Source organism: Sciurus vulgaris, assembly GCF_902686455.1.
Source record: "Sciurus vulgaris genome assembly, chromosome: 5".
NCBI lineage: Eukaryota > Metazoa > Chordata > Mammalia > Rodentia > Sciuridae > Sciurus > Sciurus vulgaris.
Window position 1 is genome coordinate 119362611 of NC_136465.1, and position 19847 is coordinate 119382457.

The following is a 19847-nucleotide window of genomic DNA, read 5'->3' on the forward strand; positions in this document are numbered from 1 at the left end:
TCTTCCCCCAAGCCTAGATACTCCACTGTCTACAAGGCTTCTTCTGTATCCTGGTACCTCTTTCTAGATATTGTATCTTGCTCTTTGGAATTATATTCCTCAGTAGAGTAGTTTACACTCACCCTGCCCCTGTCTGTGACCCTCATGCCTCCTCAAGTCAATGTAATTATTTAACTCCTCTTGTCAGCATTGAAAACAGCCCTTGTCACCTGAGAATGGCAAAAGTGATGGATGCTGGTCAGCCTTTACTTCAACTGATGTTGTTGTAGTATCTACCCTTGACCACTCCCTCGTTTTTTATACTTCTCCCTCTAACACTAAACCTTCCTAGGTCTCCTTTATGGAGAGCTCCTCCCTGTCTGTGTCCCCAGGCACCCCCACCTTACCCCAACCCTGTTCCCTACAGAACCAACTTTTTGTAAATTTATCAAGTTAGAAACTGAACTTCTACTTCTGTGCAATTTAATTTCGTGATGAAGAATAATATCTTTTGTTACAGAAGACAAGAGGATAAGGCCTTCTGTTCTGCTGGTCTGAGGACACACTTTACTTCTCACGTATTGTAGTCACTTCCCATTAGGCACAGGTGCTATCATGAGGAACAAAGTTTTCCTAAACTTTAATAGCCTTATTTTAAAAGCTGTTTCAAGATGACTTGTACCATACTGACAGCCCAAGTTATAAAAGTTTAAAAGGCACAGGGAAAGCTGGGACAGGACGTAATGATTTTGAAAGCACGAGTTGCAAAAGTAAAGCTGGATGCACTCTCATCTATCATTATTCAGTGCCTGGGTGTACATTTATAATAGCGCCTTTATTTGTCTCTTGCAGTGGGTCTCAAGGGGGCTGCCAAAAGAGATTGTTCCTTGAACATAATAGTTGCTTAATAAATATTCATTGAATGAGACAGCATAGACGAGCACTTCAGATCTTTGCCAACATGAAGAGTTGCTCATTGAGATGTGCTGCAGGTTTCTGGTGTGGGTGGAAGTGGTAATAAAATGGTGATTTTATGTGGTTCATGAAGGACACAGAAGCAACTGGATGGAAAAGTGCCCTGAAAAACTTCTGATGTAATTACATAACAAAGTTGCTGAGAACTGAGGTCTCTTCAGTCTAGACCCAAGGAAATCTGATGTCCCCTAAACCTTCCTTAGATTTCTTTTTGCTTTCATTTTTCAAAGTAGTATCCATTTAACACAATTGACTTCTTATGAGCCATGTACTGAGGCAATGGACCAGGAGACAAGGGTCCCTGCTTTTATAGAACACATGGTTTAGAGGAGGGAGCCTGGCTCAGAGAAGCAGGGAGGAGATGAAAGAATCTGGAGGAAGATTTCTCGGAGAATGTGCCAGGTGAGCTGGGCCACAAAAGTGAAGCAGAAACTTGCGGACAGAGAAATTCTGTGTGTGTGTGTGCGCGCGCGCGTGTGTGTGTTAACAAGAAGGGCTACTGACAAGGCATGAAGTGATTGGTGAAACAATTATGAAGTTGCTGAAGATCATTTTCCAGGATTTGAAGTCAGGCCAAAGTTAGGCCGAGTCATCCTCACTGGGGCAGGAGATTCTGCAGGCTGGGGTCTTTTCCTGAGAGGATTGAGAGAAAAGAAATAGGAACTCAGTCCTCACAGGGAAAGTGTGAGACCAGGGCAAAGGACAGGTAGCAGATTATCAGAGAAAAGGAAATGGGTAGATAGCACTCTCCATCACCTGGTTGCTAACAACCTCTGTGGGAGGGGAAGGATCACATTTTCCAAAAGAAGCAATCATCTCTTGGAAGGCTCTCTTCCTGCCCTTTTGGTCACTTTGGTCATGCAGGCAGGGTGGGGAGGGTGAGAGGAGGGGTCATGAGAAGAAAGGAAGCCCGAAATCTACAAAAAGGGCAAGATACCCCCACCAGCTCTGGAGCTCCTCCTCTCCGGAGGAGACTCTCTTTCTCTCTCCCCCACACACACACCCCGTTTTGCCTTTTAAATAAAATTTATTTTTTGCTTTTGCCTCCGTGTTTCTCAGGTGTTAATCTTGGACACAGTGGTGGGGGGACAAGAACCTGATCCTGATTTTCAAGGCCAGTTTCAAGGGAAGTAGGAAAGAGAAATTTCTACTCTCATTTGGAAGAATAGAAAATGACAACTGATGACATGGAGATAATGGAAGGAGTCAAGGTTCATGTCAACCTCCTTCAGTCAGCCAGCGCTTGGCTGAGCCCCCTTGGGCCCCTATCCCTCTGGGTCTCTCTGAAGCCTCCCTTCATTCTCCAGAAGGCCCTGTCGGACCAGTGGGTCCCACTGTACCCCATTCTGTAAGTTCTCACAGACCTGAAGAAAGGAAGCACATCTTTTTATGCATTTGCTGTGCTGCCCTTCCAGGGCCAGGACAAGTGTACATTTCTCATTATCTCTCCAGGAGGTCCCATGGCACTGGGAGGGCAACCTAGGCACAGGTGACCACCCTCGCCTCTGAAGGGGCCTCCACCTCTAACTTCCTCTGCTCACCACTTCTGTACTTTTTCATGACAATGTCCATTCTCGTGCCCCAAAAGTATCATATATGATAGGACAAAATACAGTCTTTAAAGGTCAAATCACAGAGAGATGATGCATAATAAATGGCGGAATGACTGTTTACTGAAATGTTTGCCATGTATAGGGTTAAGTAAAAATATAGATTATGTTGAGTATGATTCAAATTCTGTTAACAGTATAGGTCAAGGGCTGGGATTGTGGCTCAATGGTGGGGTGCTTGCCTAGCGCGCACGAGGCACTGGGTTCAATTCTCAGCACCACACACAAAACTAATTAAAGTCATTATAAAAAATTCACTTTAAAAAAAAGTATAGGTCAAAATGACTGAAAACATGTCAGTGAAGATTTTGATCTCTGATAAGTGGATGATGATAAATAATGGGAGGTGTGGGGGGTAAGAGAAGAATGGAGGAACTTTGGATTGTGTAGAGGGAAATGAGGTGGGGAGGGGGTGGGAGAAAGAGAGAGAGTGGAATGAGACAGACATCATTGCCCTGTGTACATGTGTGATTACATGGATGGTGTGAATCTACATCGTGTACAACCATAAAAATGAAAAGTTGTATCCCATTTGTGTACAATGCATCAAAATGCAGTCTGTAAAAATAAAATTAAAAAAAGATGCTGATAGTGGTGAGATTTCAAATAATCTTTATTTTTATCTTTCTATATTTTCCAATTATCCACAATAAATGTATCTTATTTTTGTATCAAAAAAAATCTAAAAATCACTTTTTTTCCCCCCAGCAATAATGGGGATTGAGCCCAGGGCCTCACATTAGCTAGGCAAGTGCTAGGCAAGTAGCTCTGAGCTGTATCATTAGCTCTTTTTAATTTCTTTATTTTGAGATAGGATCTTGCTAAGTTGTGCAGGCTGACCTCAAACTTGTGATCTACCTGCCTCAGCCTCTTGAATAGCTGGGATTATAGGTGTGAACCACTATGACTGGCTTTGTGATCAATTTTTTGAAAGACAAAAGTATTTATCAGTAGAATAATGGAGAAATAAATTGTGATTTAGTTAGATACAGGAAAATTATTCAGCCATGAGAATAGTTGAGCTGCAGCATATAATATCAGCATGAATTAATCTTAGCATTATAAGGCTGAGTGATGAAAGGAGCTTTAGAAGACTGTAGGATGAAAAGATTTCTATGAAGTTCAAAAACAAGGATACTAAGTTACAGTTAGGAGCAAGAAGTTCAAGAGCTTGCTATTGCACTCTAGGGTGACTATAGATAATAATAATGTACTATACATTTTGAAAAGCTGGAAGAAAGGATTTTGAAAATTTTTACCGTAAAGAAATGATAAATGAGAAGATAGATTTATTTAATCAGATTTAAAAATTATGCAATGTATACATGTATGGAAACATTATGTGGTACCCTGTTACCCTGTTGGTATGTACACTTTTTATGTTTGTATGAATTGGTATAAAAACAAATAAAACAAGGAAAACTAACCATGCTACTGAAGCCAGGGCAAAAGGACAGTCAGTGTCGATAATGAATGATTGGGTCAGGAAGATGGGGGCTGATTCAAAAGGAAATAAAATGCGAATACTCCAGAACACTTCCCCCTCCTCCAATCTGTTGCCAGGTCACCTGCCTCCAGGGAATTGCTCCTTCCAGCAAGGAGTTGTTAATGAATAGTCCCTGGGTGGCTCCCCTCTTGCCTTTCTGGGCAGATAATGGAAAATCTGGGAGAAGTACCACTGGACAGCTCCCTTCCTTCTTTTGGCCACATGGGCAGGATGGGAGGAGGGGACAAGAGAAGAAAGGAACTCTGAAATCTATAAAAGGGGGAAGACACCCCCACAAGCTTGGGGGCCAGCTTTGGATCCCCTTCTCTCCCCCTACCACCTTGTCCTATCCTTTATTTATTTATTTTTGGGTACTAGGGATTGAACTCAGGGGCACTTGACCACTGAGTACATCTCCAGCCCTATTTTGTATTTTATTTAGAGACAGGGTCTCACAGAGTTGCTTAGCACCTTGCTTTTGCTGAGACTGGCTTTGATCCTCCTGCCTCAGCCTCCTGAGCCACTGGGATTACAGGCATACACCCCCCATGCCCGGCTGTCCTATCCTTTAAAAAAACTTTTGGCGCTTGCCTCAGCATTTCTCAGGTGTTCAATCTTTAACCAGGCAAACAGGATTCAGATCAGAATTTTAACACTGGTATCATCTCTGGTCTCACTACTCCCTTTCTAAAAATTAAAAAAAAAATTTTTTTTCAGTTGTTGATGGACTTTTATTTAATTAATTTATTTATATGTGGTGCTGAGAATCAAATCCAGTGCCTCATACATGCCAGGCAAGCACTCTACCACTGAGCCACAACCCCAGCCCCACACTACTCTTTTTTAAGTCTTCTTTCTTGGGCCTCTTGAAGTCTTTTTTGACTCTTCTGATCCAAACGCCTTCCTTTCTATTTTGCTTCCCATGGTACTCACAGTCTACACAGGATGGACTAGGACTGAAGATTGTATAAGGATTAATGAAAACACATCTGAAGCCTCTAGCTCAGGGTTTAGGGTACAGAGTACCCTCTCAAAGGGTTGTGTTTGTTGATTAATCCAGATGTAGGCTAGATAGCCATGTCAATTTTTGTTACAAATAATTCCCCAAATCAGAACTCAGAACCTCCAATTTCTCCCAGAGAACCCAGGTGGACAGCATAGCTTTTATTAAATGTTTTTTACAGGAGAAACTGGAAGGTCTTTGTTCCTCCAAACCAGTAGATCCTCACCCAAGTGCACTTCCACCTGCACCCAGGCTCTTGATATCTCCCTGGGATTTTCCCTTGACAACATCAAATTCTCTATCACACAGATTGATTCCTCCCATCACATTTCCCATCCTAGATGTGCAAACTCATGTCCTACTACTTGGCACTCAGCTTCAGTTACCCAGATCTGATGTCCTTAAGGGATCCTATTTACTCCTGTTGGTTCAGCCTAATTATTAATGCTATCCCATCATGCTCTCAAAAACTACTTGGTTCAGACAATAAATCATATATTTTAAATTGTAGATTACTATCTCCCCTTCAGGAGTCAATCTTTTAGAGTATATCTGGATTCTCAAAAGGAGATCCATGGCTACTTTGTGTAAGGGGCCCAATCTTCTGTATGTTTACATCATTTTATCTTGGTAACTGTTCAGTAGAGCTATTTAGGTACTTGTTAAAGAGGACAGCATGAGTTAAAGTATATGAACAGGTATGTGCAGGTTGGGAGTTGGGGCAGGAAGGGCCTGCCCTAAAGAGAAGGTTCATAGCATCAACATCTTTTTACAAGTATGAAGTACTGACAAATGTATTGAAATAGATGAGCTTGACAGTGTTGGGGTTTAATGTTAGTCACGGTTCACCTTTGCTTAGGACAGAGGTATCACAAAATATTGAACGACAGATTTCTTTTGTATTGAGATATTTGTCTTGGATGGGTAGAATAGTATTCAGAACTTGTGTTCTCATGAAACAGAAGATTGATGTTTTTAAAGAACAAAAAGGAATGGATCTGAGGAAAATGTATTCCAAAACATCAATATGATTGAGAATAATATACCACAGGCTATATATTAAATTTATCCACTAATTTTTCTAACCTTATCTTGGCCACAGTGGGGAGCCTGGGCTTGTTTTTCCTACCTGTCCTCTACATATACCTACTGAATAACTAGCAAATGACGAGTTCTTGAGACCAATTCTGGTCTTGGATCTTCAGTTGTTTCTGTCCAGGATTCCTCTAGTGCAAGTCCTCTCTGTCTTTAATCCATGTGGTTCTGAATCCATGTAGTACTGACCTGTTTATGTTGCTTGGACCTTACATTCCTTTTGTGGCTTTAGGACTAAAAAGGGTCAGGGGAGGAAAATCTCCCTTGGAGAATCAACATACTTTAGTAGAGAACCATTTTCATATAATTTTTTGGCTTACCTCCCCCAAGACATAGGTTAATTCTTCTGAATTAGCCTTGGTCTCAATTCCCAAAGTCTACCTCCTTCCCACCAGAGCTTAGAGGTCTTTTAGGGTCAAGTTGTGCTTACTCATAACCCTCAGAGAACCTGGTCTCAAATCATACCAATTTCCAGAAAGTGAACATGAGTTTTCATTAAATGCAAATTAAAGACAAATCAAAGAAGCTTGAGTTGGTTAAACCTTAAGATGCCTGGGTAGTCAATAAATTTAGAGGCAATAGAATGACTACTTGGGATGGGCTTTTAAGAAGATTGTGATTATGTTTCTTTGACAGAATCAAACTTGATGGGAATTTAGGGAACATTTTGCCTAAGCTAGACAATAAAAAGAAATTCATAATCTTTTTCTTGTTTAAATGAGATGAGGGAGGTTGGGTTGGATGAGAGTGAACTGGGAGGATGCAGAGATCCATAATTGGAACATGGGAAGATGTACTAGGCAATTAGAAGCAACAATATTGATCGTTAGCATTTTAACTGCATCTGGTAGGCGGACTACTTTTTAGGGAAATAAAATTTGTCTAGACTATTAGATAAACTTTAGAAAAAAATAAATGTTTCCCACATGAGGATTTTGGGTTACCAACTTCCATTTATGTTTTTAGTTAAATGTCACTTGGCTAATAAATTTGTGGGGTCCTCCAGTGTCCCATACCTTTTTCTCTGTCCTGATCAAGAAATAGAGTACCTTGATCATTCGGTGACCTGAGCAGCTGGGGATGAAGGTGTCATTCCCAAAACACTGAAAGAAGTTAGTCTTGGCTCTGAGACAAATTCCTTAAAGTCTTATATAAGCTCTATAACCTGGTCCTCTCATTGTGGATATACCTAGATAGAACATCTCTTCGTCTCATTGTCCTTTGTGAGGACCACTTCAGACCCTTTATAAGGAAGTTCCCTTAAATGCTTTGGGCTAATCACCCTCATGGTATTTGGTACTTCTTTCTTTGAAAATTCTAGCTGGTCCCATCTTGGAGGGCTTGGGGCATTCCCTTATGGGAATTTCTCTGCCATAGCTTTTGGGGTGAACTTAGCCTTGGATTCAGTGGGAATATGACATTGTAGGAGTGGTTTAAGGTTTTGCTTCTTGTTGTAATGACAATTATCAAGTTGTTTCATTATTAAGTCAATGAATCAAAAGGTCCTATAAAGATCTGAGGGAGCAATGTGGAGTAGGGAACCCAAGACTCTGTTGATAACTGACAATTGTTCTTCCTTTGCAGACGAAAGCATGTGTGCCTGTGAACAGTCCTGCCCTGTCCTCCTAAAGATGCTCAAGGCAAAGTACTTAGGGAAGCATATTGAAATAGTAAATTCCAGGCAACTGGGGAAGATGTTTAAAGGTAGATCTCAAAGGTACAAGACCAGAAATGAACCTTCTTCCCAGATCTGAAGGTGCTTCAGGCAGAGGGAGGTGTTCTAACATTGTCTCACAGACCAGACTACCTCTACTATTTTGTCCTGGACAGACAGGTAAGCTCTTTTTTTTTTTTTTTTTTTTTTTTTTTTTTTGGTTTATGCAACTTTATTGAAGAAAAATAAATCAATTACTAGCAGAGCTATTAGTTGATCACTCATCCATTGACAACTTGCATCATTTATTCAGTGCTATATTAAACAGTGTATTGGAAGATAGATTAACTAATAGCTCCAAGCCTCCTAACAATTTAAATGAAAATTACAAAATGTTTTGAGACCCTATTTTGGAATACAAAGGGTGTTTGACTTCCAATTTCCATTCTCTGTAGAACAAGAACAGGTCATTCCTTTATTGACATGCATAAAATACATCACATTTTCTGTTCTGCTGATGCTATAAATTCAATACCAATTCTCCAGCCACATCAGTTATGAGCATAAAGTATATCATGTAACCTCAAATCTCTAACAGTGGAAGGTTTAAACAAAATGGATGCTTCTAGAATAATGCTGCTTCCTTTGATGTGACAACTGAGCATCCATCTCCCTCCCCCTCAGATGATTTCTTCAGCATGTTAGAGCAGTGAGGAATGGTTTAGTCTCATAACCAAGTTAGAGTGAAGACATTGGCCACATAATACACATGCTCCATTTTTTAAAAAAATTCTGAATCTTGGGCAACTGTTCTCTTGTAACTACTTTACAGTTTCTAAAAGCAGTTATTGTCCAAAGCTGGAAGAACTTAAGTCTTCTCAGATGAGCATGTGAATGAATGGAGGGAGGTAAACAAAAAATAAAATTAAAAAAGATGAGGTCTGATAGGGGAGCAGCCGGATAAGAAAATCAAAAAAGGAACAGTAATTTAAAGTTTATTCCAGCTATAATGCAGGTTATTCTGACTTTAAGGTAGCATCACATGGCATACTTCTGAGTCCATTCCCGAGATATTCTGTTGTACTTATCTCTGTCAGTTTTATAGATCCGTGCAATCTCTGGCACTAAAGGGTCATCTGGGTTTGGATCACATAGCAGTGAACAAATGGATAAAAGAACTTTAGAAATAGTTAAAGCAGGAGACCATTGTGATCTTAGAATATCGAGACAAATGCTGCCATTACTGTTAATATTTGGATGATAAATTCTTGTTGTAAATGCAACCTTAGGTGGTTTGAAGGGGTAGTCTGTAGGAAAATGAATTGTCAAAAAGAATACACCACCTTGATATGGGCTGTCATTAGGTCCCATAATTGTGGCTTGCCAATGAAACATATCATCCCCAACTGGACCTGCAGAACATTGTGCTGGAGGGTCACGGGCCAAATCACTAAGTTCCTTATTAATCCGTTTCAGCGCCATAGTCTGTGCTTTTCGTCTGGCTCCTCACTATCTCGGTGTGTGCTCAAAGGTCCGGCCAAAACTCTTGATTATCCGGGCGGCGGGGAAGGATTGTCTCTTCGTCTCACACCGGCTGTGCCAGACACAGGCGCAGAGGGGCCGGGGCCTCTCTCAAGCTGCGGCCTCGGCCTCCTCCGCGCGCGGCAGCTGGTGCCTCCCCGGCCCTACGGGGCTCACGCGCACGACACAGCCACAAGATGTCCGCTCTCCAGGTAAGCTCTTTAAACCCTTTATCTGTGTCTTTGCACAGGCTGTTCCCTTTGTCCAAAGCACCCTCCCCTCCTAATATATTTCCTAGTTTGCAGTTCAGCTACTCTGCAAGTCCTTCCTTAACTTTCTGCCTCAGGGAGTTTAAGTAAATTCTTCACTTGTCCTCTAAGGGCTGGCTACATACATATATATATGCATGTCTTCCATAAACATTTGTTGTACCCCTATCCTTAAGCACAGTTAGGGGTTTCCCTATTCAACCAGGCTGTACAATTATTATACTGGGTAACAACACTATGCTACATGTCTTTTATTGTTCTCATTTCTCCCACTTCTCCTCTGTAAGAATGAAAGGCAGATGAAAAAGGACCTTAGCTATCTTTGATAGAAATTGAAGAATTCTCTGTGGCCAGACCAGTTGGAATTGACTATATTAAAGATAACCACCTAAATGATGACCTATAAAATGTGCCATTTTTATCCCATCTGCATGCTAAATGACACCTCCCACCCCCAGCACCATGACAGTTGACAGGTGTCATATGACAACCAGAAAGAACCATAAAAAGAGTAAAAAGAGGTGGCATGCAAATTCCTGGAAAATTTCTGCCCATTTCCAGAAAAGACATGAATACCTCCCACCATTTACTAGTCTATCCTTCTCCTAATTTCTTTTACCTTCTCTCCATTGACTTACCTACCCACAACCAGTTGAGAAGTTGATTTGTGAGCTAGACTCTCGTTTCTCCATTCTTTGATCACTGAATAAATTTGTGCTGTTGGTGTGAAACCTTGGTCTCATCTTTGGTTTCATGATACTGAATGGAAAAAGTTATCCCTTTTGGTGGGGAGGTCCCTCTTTTAGGAGAGGGGGCAATAAACTTTGGGTAACACAATTACAATTACAGCATAACAATTACAGCATAAAGCACAGTTACCATAGACAGTGTACCTAGGGAATCTTTATGGACCCACAAAGTTTCTTTTATGCCTCAAACATGATTTTTCTCTAGATGATGGGGACAATAGCAAAAATATACCTATAATTAAAATATTTCCTGTCACCATAAAGGGGTTTGACTCCAGAGGCCGAGAAGATCTCTACTCAGAACTTCCAGGCCCTTGCTGCATTGCAGAAATAAATTTAAGGGCACACTAGGTTTTAACAAAGAAGTGCTTTATTAAAAAGTGAAAGGTGAAGATGAGCATTCTCAGAGCAGATCATGCGCTATCTTGAGAGGGAGACAGCTTTCAGGTTCTAGGGCTCTTCTTTTAAAAGAAATGTTGCGAGGGGTGAGCGTGGGAAAGTATGTGGGGACCTTAGCCTGGTGAACTCAATTCTTTGATCTTGGATCACAGGACATTTGTGGTGGTCGGTCCTCTCCAGGATCTTCAGGTTGAGATTGTTAACTCTATCTAGATAACATTTGTGCTTGTAATAGATTCCTTAAAATACACCTCCTTTGGTTTATCCAATTTGAAGATACATTGAGTAGTCAAACAGTACATGTAAGCTTTAGTCAAAATAAGGCAGTTTTCATAAATTAGTGAATTTGCAGTATCTATAAGATTTGTAGATTTCTCAGAAAGTTGGGAATGACTAGCCTGGAGGAAAAACAATCTGGGGAGTAAGCATGATGATATGCCTTTTAGATTTAGCTGCAGTAACTTTTTACTTCCTTTGTATCTCCTTTCCACTTATCTTTTTTTCTTCTATCGTACCTCATATCAACTTCATTAGTTGATTCTAATTTGTTCTTAAACATTATTACATTTGAAAATAAATTATATATTTGTTATTATTACTTCAAATGAATTCTTGATCCTACAAGAAGGGTTATAAGTATCAGTTAATGTACATTAATGGTAGCCAAATAATTGCCTATGAATTAATAGTAGCTACAGTTTTCAAAAGCTTGGTTTTTGTTTTTTTAAACCATAACCCAGTTTTGTCTATGAGGCATGAGGATTTTCAGGTGTTTGATCAATGTGGGTAGGGTTCCAGACAGGCAATATCAAGAACCGAAAGGATTCCATTCGTTTGCCCTTTTCTTTTTGGCCTTGGTTGTTGTCAAGCGCATCAAGAAACTAAGAAAAGCAAATTAAATGGTTTCCTTGTCATGAGTTTTAACTACAGATCTGTGCTGCTGTCAAGAACTGTGAAAAGGCTTTGTTTGCGCAAATCTCAAAAGGAAGATATTTCACTTTCCTCAAACAGAAATAGCTCCAGGCCTAAAATACTCACTTCCTTTAGTCACACTGGGGGCCCAGGGGATAGGAAGATTGCAGGGTCAGGCAGAAAATATTAATTCCCTGTTTCCTTTTCAAAACTGGCAGTGGGAAGGATATGCACAGAAGAAAATGTAAGATGACTACAGGTTGAATTACAAAGAAAACAACAGCTTAACCAAGTCCTGTGCCTGTCACCACCCCCATCCCCACCCCCACGTCCTCCCTGGTTCCTCAGAAGGTACATAATAACTGTGAATGGAGAAATCAAAATCTCCTGGCAAAAGGTTTTTCCTGAAAGATACGCTAAAACTGTAAAGTGTCCTAATAACCTTTGCCTTGGAGTGATGACCAAGTTTTCACAGACTGAGAAACCTTGTTCTCTAACAGTGTAGATTATGAAAAACCTTAGTGTTTAGGATTGCATCAGTAAGAATGAATATCCCGCTCTTTCTTTTGAGTCACTTTGATGCAGAAATCAGCCTCAGTGTGCAAGCTGGGTGTAGAGCTCCAGGGAAGGATAGGTCACCTCTATCTTACCTGGACTTTCTGAGGAAACAGGATCTGGGGTCCGTTTTGCAGTACAGACCTGAGATTGGCCTTTTCTACACAGTTTTGCTTTGACTGGAGCTGTGGAAACACCACTCATCTTCTAAACCTGTAATAAGTCTTTCTTTCCCTTTGTTTGGGCTCCCTGGTGTGTGGTCTCCATAATGGCAATCCAGCAAAACACCTGCCTTTGTTGGACTTCAGTTTTGTTCCTGGTGCCTCATCTCATTGGGCTAGAAGGTTTTTGCCCTTTGGCTTCTCTCTGTGGTATTTTCTGTCTCTCAACCCTCAGAGCACTGGTCCAGGATGCTGACTGATGCTGAGCCCTACACCACATTGGAGCACGGATGACAGTGAAGATCTGCAAGTGACAGGTCAAGGTAATATGTAAAAACTGCATGTTGAAGGTCTACTTCAGTTGTTCCTGTTAGTGTACTACCACCCCAAAAGGACCTTAAATGATCTGCTTTGGAGTTTATTCCAGGAATCAGTGAAACTCAGCTCCCTTCTTAGAGTCTGTCTAGTTAGGCTTACCAGGTTTCTGCCAATTTCCTGGGCTGCCTCAAAACCTCTTGTTTACAACTAATAGGTAGAGAAACGAAACCCAGAAGAATGTAGACTGTGCCTTAGTCAGCAGCATACAGGTGTCATTTGCCTTATGTTAAGACTCACCTAGAGGTACTTTTTGAACAATAAAACTTATGAATATCTCTGGGTTCAGATTAGGTTTTTCTGATCTTATGAGAAGACAAGTTGGGAATCATAAGTATTTCACCGTTCGGAAAATATGGTCAGTATAACTGCATCCCGTTATTTCTTTTTCTTTTTTTTTTTTTGCGGTGCTGGGGATTGAACCCAGGGCCTTGTGCTTGCAAGGCGAGCACTCTACCAACTGAGCTATCTCCCCAGCCCTGCATCCTGTTTTAAAGTATTATTTTAGTCTGCTTTTTTGTTGCTATAATAGAATGCCTGAGACAGAGTGATTATTAATGAGGTTTATTTTGATTCATGGTTTTAGAGGCTGGGAAGAGCATGGTGCTGGCGTCTTTTCAGCTCTGATGAGAACCTCGTGCTGCTTCAACTTATGCCAGAAAGTGGAGGGGCAACCTCTCAGAGAAGTATGTCTTCATCACCAGCTGTGATTCAGATCTGAAAGAGCAAGAAAAGAAGGCTGAACTCCCCAAGGAAAGACTTGCCCCTTCCCATCCAAACATCTTCCAGTAGGCCCCCAACTGCCCAAACTGACACTGAGCAGTTATTTCTTGGGGACACACAAAAACCATAGCAGGAATGTAACTGAGAATTCTCTTGTGAACCAAGTTTATTTCTCAGAGTTAAAATGAGAAAGATGAAGCACCCCTTACTTACCAATCAGCATGTTTATGACCTGATCATGGGTCTGCAGAGTTTGCTTTTTCTACCAGTTACCAGTTTCTATTTTTTTACTGCTTATACCTTGCCATCTCTCATTTCCCACTTCTACCCAGATACAAACACTGTAAGAACCCAGAAACCACTCCGGACACGGGAACTCACATAAGAGGGTTTATTAAGCAAACAGAATGTCTCCCTGCAGGGTAAGAGAGAAAATGAGAGGAAAAGAGAAAGGGCGCGTACAAGAGAGAGTGTGAAAATCGAGGAGGAGAGAGAAAGCGTGAAAGTGAGGAGAAGAAGAGAGAAAATGGCGGGGAGTTATCCTTAAACAGTCAAATTTTGTGGGTTAACGGGACCAATAACGGAGAAAGATACGTGCAAGCTGACTGATGAACAAATAGCTAGCTAGGATGTTCACAGACTGACAAGAAGTTGGGAGGCAGGGCAATGACTGCAGCGTAAAGGATGGGGGGAGCAGCTTTATATTATATTAAACACTACCATAGAACCTGAATATTCCAGAGCTATCTTGACTCCAAGCCTTCATAAAAATGCTTGTACTGAAAACAATCATCGTACCTAATATATGCATTAGCAATGAAAATACATTCCAAATATATGCCCAAACTAAGCCCTAAAAATTTGCACCTGAAACATTACTTGGTTATTCTAGGACATTGAGAACAAAGCAGTTTGTCTAACAAATTGCCCCTTCCTCCTCCCTTGGCCAAACTCTGTCCCTCACATGCGCCTTCACTGAGCAGCTGCAGCAGTACTGTCTGTTGTGGTGATGTCTAAGCTCACTGCCTCCAGTCTGATGTCTGGTCCCTCAGCTGTTCAGTTCCCACTTCTGTCAGACACGTAGCCAGCACCTTCCACCCTCTTATGACTAGCTTCTGGGCCATCAAATTCCAAAAACCTGAATCACAGCCCATGATGAAGACATACCCGTCTTGGAGGTGGTTCCCACTTGCCCCTCTGCCAGTATCAGAGCAGAAGGTAGCACAGGCCCATGAAGGCCACCAGGCAGAGCCATGTGGCAGGGATTTTTTCACTTTGAGAAAGAAGGGAGATTCAGAGTTCTCCAATTAGAGGTTGGGTTGCCAGAGTTAGAGGCCCAGTTCTCAGGTGCCTACAGTTTAGTGTGATCTCTTCTATACTCCAACTGTTAAATTTTATTATTGCTACACCTACCAAATGATCCCTATTATGTAAGAGAGGAGGTGGCTTAGGCATGCTGCCAAGTCTTTACATCCTTTAAGGTTATAGAAGTGCAAACTAATTCTTTCTCTATTATGTTGATTATGGAAAGCCATTGTCTGGTCTATTTGGTTTAGCAGTAAAATTTCTTTGACCAAATATTCAGTTATGATTATGTAGAGAATGGTAATATTTAGTACTTCTTGGCAGTAGCAGCAGAAAGAAATTGCTCAATCTATAAAACCCCAATGTGAAATCTGTATAATACAAATAGTCTATTTTCCATGTTGTAAATAGGCATTTTTTTCTCCTTTTTTAAAAAAAGGTTTTTAGTTGTAAATGGACACAATAACTTTATTTCTCTTATTCACCTTTTTTTATCTGGTGCTGAGGATCAAACCAACAGCCCCACGTGTGTGGGCAAGCACGCTACTACTGATCTACAACCCTAGCCCCTCTCCTTTTAATTTTATATTTTAATTTTATATTTTTATGAAGTTTATGGAACTTCATAGTAAAAGGAATTTAATGGTCATTTAATTTAACCCACTCAAAATTTTAATTTGATTTTAAAATTCTCTTTAAGAAATATATGTTAGCTCCTATAATTTGAAAGCAGCATAGGGAGAAGGAAAATAAGTAAAACATATATATTTGTAATCCAGAAATAAAAAAAAACTACCAATGAATAAAGTAAGTGTTAAAGGAAATATGCAAAGTTTAAAGAAATAAGAGATTATTTTTTGTTGGGGGCACAGCAACTTTAAATATCTTCCATTGCCTGACTTTTCCAAATGCACACTTTTAAAGGCTAATTTTCAACTTATTTTCACTTATATGTCTCACAGGTATATCAATTTTTTTCATTAAAAAGTTATAGAATATAGAACACACAGATTTCACTTGATCAGGATGGAGTTTTGTTTGTGATCTTGGGAATTGAACCCTGGTTCTCCCACATACTGGGTAAGTGCTCTATCACTGACCTACACCCCTGCCCACACCAGAATTAATTTATTTTTTGTTTGTTTTGTGGAGCTGAGGATTGAACCCAGGGCCTTGCACATTGTAGGCAAATGCTCTACCACTGAGATACACACCCAGGCCCAGAATGAATTCTTAATCACATATATCTATTTTTAAATCTTCACTCTCACACATTTCTCTCTCTTTTTTCCTTCCTTCCATTTATATTTTATTTAGACAGGGTCTTGCCAAGTTGCTTAGGGCCTTGCTAAGTTGCCGAGGCTGGTTTTGAACTTGTGATCCTCCTGTCTCAGCCTCCTGAGTCCCTGGGATCATGGGGTGCACCACCATGCCTGGCACACATATCTATTTCTTTTCCAGTTCTCCCTTGGTAATAAATGGCATTTCTATTCATACATTGGCAGGAACCACAACCCAGAGGGTTTTTATCTTGGCCTCTTCTAATCAGACGTTATGTCCAATCCATCACTCTATCCTGCTGCCTTTGTTTCTTAAATAAATCTGGATTCCATAGCTTCTTCCACTTCTGCTACTGTTCACATGGCCCATGTCTGAGCTCCTAAAGTGGCCTTCTAACTAGTCCTTTTCAGTCATTAAGTCATCTCATAAAAGAAAATGTAGGTCATATCAAGAGCCTCAGCCTCATTAAACCCCACTCCACCAGCTAGTCTCTGCACTGACCAAGTAGCCAATTTTCATGCTGAGTTCTTCCCCATATTTCCTCTTTTCCGCCCACTTCTTTCACATCTATGTAAAGTTTTTATTCCAATTCTTTACCTGCTTTCTCCTGCTCATTTTTCAAGGCTCAGCCCCAAAGTCATTCCCACAGTCATTTTCCCATAACCCCTTTTGTATCAACTACATCTCCTTCTATTGCCTATAAACAAACACTTTAATTTTCTTCATGTAACTTATTACAATTTGAAGTTGAACACTTTTTTGTGTGGTTATGTCTTTATTTTATTTTTTGTAGTACTAGGGATTGAACCAAGGTTTAGCAAATGCTTGGTACCACTGAGCTACCCCTCCAACCTTTTATTATTTTTATTTTTTAAATTTTGAGAAAGGGTCTTGCTAAGTTGCCCAGGCTAGCCCCAGAGTTGCAATCCTCTTGCCTTGGTTTCTCTAATAGGGGATTATAAGCAGGCACCACCGTGCCTGGCTGTATTTCCTTTTTAAATATAAACTTTAAGAAAATACATATTTTAATTGTCAATGGATCTTTTGTTTAGTTTTATTTATTTATATGTGGTACAGAGTCTCGAACCCAGGGCCTCACACATGCCAGGCAAGCGCTCTACCACTAAGCCACAACTCCAGTCCCTATTTCTTTTCATAAATGTAAAATTTTGAAATAATTTCAAGCCCACAAAAAAGTTGCAAGAACAGTACCAGGAACTCTTATGGTCCCTTCACTAAGAGTCCCCAGTTATTAATATTTTATCATATTTATCATGTTCTTTCTGACTAAGGGTAAATTGAGGGTAATGATGCCCCATTACCTCTCAATATTTAAGTGTACATTTCCTAAAACAAGAAACCATTCCACATAGCTTTAGGAAAATCATCTAAATCAAGAAGGTAACATTGAGGGGGCTGGGAATATAGCACAGTGGGTAGATTGCTTGCCTTGCAAGCATAAGGCCCTGGGTTCAATCCCCAGCACCTCAAAAAAGGAAAAAAAAAAAAAAAAAAAAAGAAGGTAACATTGATACAATACCACCATCTAACCGCCATTCAAATGTTGTCAGTTGTCTCAACAAAGTCATATATCCTCAACTTTGCTGTAGTGATTAAAACTGGCACTAATACAGGGATTTACAAATACTTCTACAGAAGACAAAAATCCCCAGACAGAACCATGAATACATGAACATGTAAGGATGATATTTCAAATCACGTTATAAAAAGTGGAATTTTTTTTAAAAGTATGGGGACAATTGACCATCCACGCCAATTATCAATTCAGTGCCTCTGATCTCCACATTCATCCTTCAAAACCTGCTCTTTGACAAAAGACTGGGTTGTTTAAGCAATTTAGAGATTATGATGTTAAATCACACTTTGCCAGTAGAGGATGCTGGAGAGACATCACCAGAGAAAGAGGTTCCATCTCCCAGGTTCCTGTGTGTGTATGTGTGCTCCTCAGTGTCCTCACAGCTTTTAACCTCAGAGTCATTTTCCAGATTGGTTAGAGGAGGTCCCTTCTCCAGATTTCTGTGTGTGTGTGTGTGTGTGTGTGTGCGTGTGTCCTTCCCTCAGTAACCTTAGAGCCCTGTCCCAGGCCTTGAACTTGATGCTTTTGCATTCCAACTCCCTCGGTGCACCTGACCTGGCTCCAGAGTTTGTTTTCCATGGCCCTCCTGAAAGTGGATAGTGTGCTCCTGTTCTCCTGCCAACTGTGGACCAGCTGTGGTCTGGCAACCCGAATCATTTCTCTGCATTTAATGATCTACAACCATACCTTCTTCAGCCACTTTGGAATCCCAGCTTTGGGGAGAAAGCCCTCCTTCCAAGTTGATCCTTGCCTGACTAGCTCTCTCAGCCCAAGAGTATCCTTTAGCATTATTGTAATGCCTTTAAAATTATCCTACTATGACAGTGTGATGCCTCTGTTAAACTATTAAACACTAGGGTTTGGTTTCTATCTCCTGATCAGATATACCTTTTAATGGGAAAGAAAATTTAAAGTACCCGTATTACCTTATATACAAATTCCAGGTCAATTATTATTATTTTTTTTTTGCAGTACCGGGGATTGAACTCAGGGCCTTGTGCTTGCAAGGCAAAGCACTCTACCAGCTGAGCTATCTCCCCAGCCAGTTCCAGGTTAATTTAAAAAAAAATATTTTTAGTTGTAGATGGACACAATAACCTTTATTTTATTTATTTTATGTGGTGTAAGGATCAAACCCAGTACCTCACATGTGCTAGGCAAATGCTCTACCACTGAGCTACAGCCCCAGCCCTCCAGGTCAATTAAATATAATTATTTCATATTTTCAATTAAGCATTAAAAATTCTATAAATTATTAGGAAAAATATAGAAAGACATTTTTATTATTTTGAATTAAGGAAAGCCTTTTAAAACATTACAGAAATCCAAAAGTTGCAAAGGAAATTAAGGGACCTGATAGTATATACAAGAAAAAAGTCTAAATTACAAAATGAAACTTAAATTAAATGATGAGATCAGGTGTGGTGGTGCACACCTGTAATTCCAGCAACCAAGGAGGTTGAGGCAGGAGGATCACTAGTTCAAGGCCAGGCTCAGCAACTTAGGGAGATCCTGTCTCAAAATAAAAGATAAAAAGGGTTAGGGGGTACCTATCTCTCACCCTGCACAAAAATCAACTCACAATGGATCAAGGACCTTCAAATCAGACCAGAGACCCTGCATCTTATAGAAGAAAAAGTAGGCCCAAATCTTCACCTTGTTGGCTTAGGATCAGACTTCCTTAACATGACTCCCATAGCACAAGAAATAAAAGCAAGAATCAATAACTGGGATAGATTCCAACTAAATAGCTTTCTCTCAGCAAAGGAAACTATCAGCAACGCGAAGAGAGAGCCTACAGAGTGGGAGAATATCTTTTCCACTCGTACTTCAGATCAAGCACTAATTTCCAGAATATATAAAGAACTCAAAAAACTCTACACCAAGAATACAAATAATCCAATCAACAAATGGGCTAAGGATATGAACAGACACTTCACAGAAGAAGATCTACAAGCAATCAATAAGCATATGAAAAAATGTTCACCATCTTTAGCAATAAGAGAAATGCAAATCAAAACTACACTAAGATTCCACCTCACCCCAATTAGAATGGCGATTATCAAGAATACAAGCAACAATAGGTGTTGGAGAGGATGTGGGGAAAAGGTACACTCATATATTGCTGGTGGGACTGCAAATTAGTGCAGCCACTCTGGAAAGCAGTGTGGAGATTCCTTAGAAAACTTGGAATGGAC

General features: G+C 40.3%; 1 protein-coding gene and 1 long non-coding RNA gene across 6 annotated transcripts in view; both read right to left on the reverse strand.

Moving 5' to 3' along the window:
- Positions 1 to 8086: 8086 nt before the first annotated feature.
- On the reverse strand, positions 8087 to 9525 carry LOC306662612 (ubiquitin-conjugating enzyme E2 D3). The gene has a single exon (XM_079142484.1). It carries the CDS (start codon positions 9282 to 9284, stop codon positions 8841 to 8843), a length of 444 nt encoding a protein of 147 aa, XP_078998610.1. The 5' UTR covers positions 9285 to 9525; the 3' UTR covers positions 8087 to 8840.
- A 3687-nt stretch (positions 9526 to 13212) lies between these two features.
- LOC306661871 overlaps positions 13213 to 19847 on the reverse strand; it is a 58330-nt gene continuing 51695 nt past the window's right edge. Inside the window, exon 9 of one of the 5 annotated variants that reach the window (XR_013763987.1) lies at positions 13213 to 13460. This is a non-coding gene — a long non-coding RNA (uncharacterized lncRNA). The remainder of the gene's footprint in view (positions 13461 to 19847) is intronic. The other 4 variants (XR_013763988.1, XR_013763989.1, XR_013763990.1 and 1 more) reach the window with 4 other exon arrangements.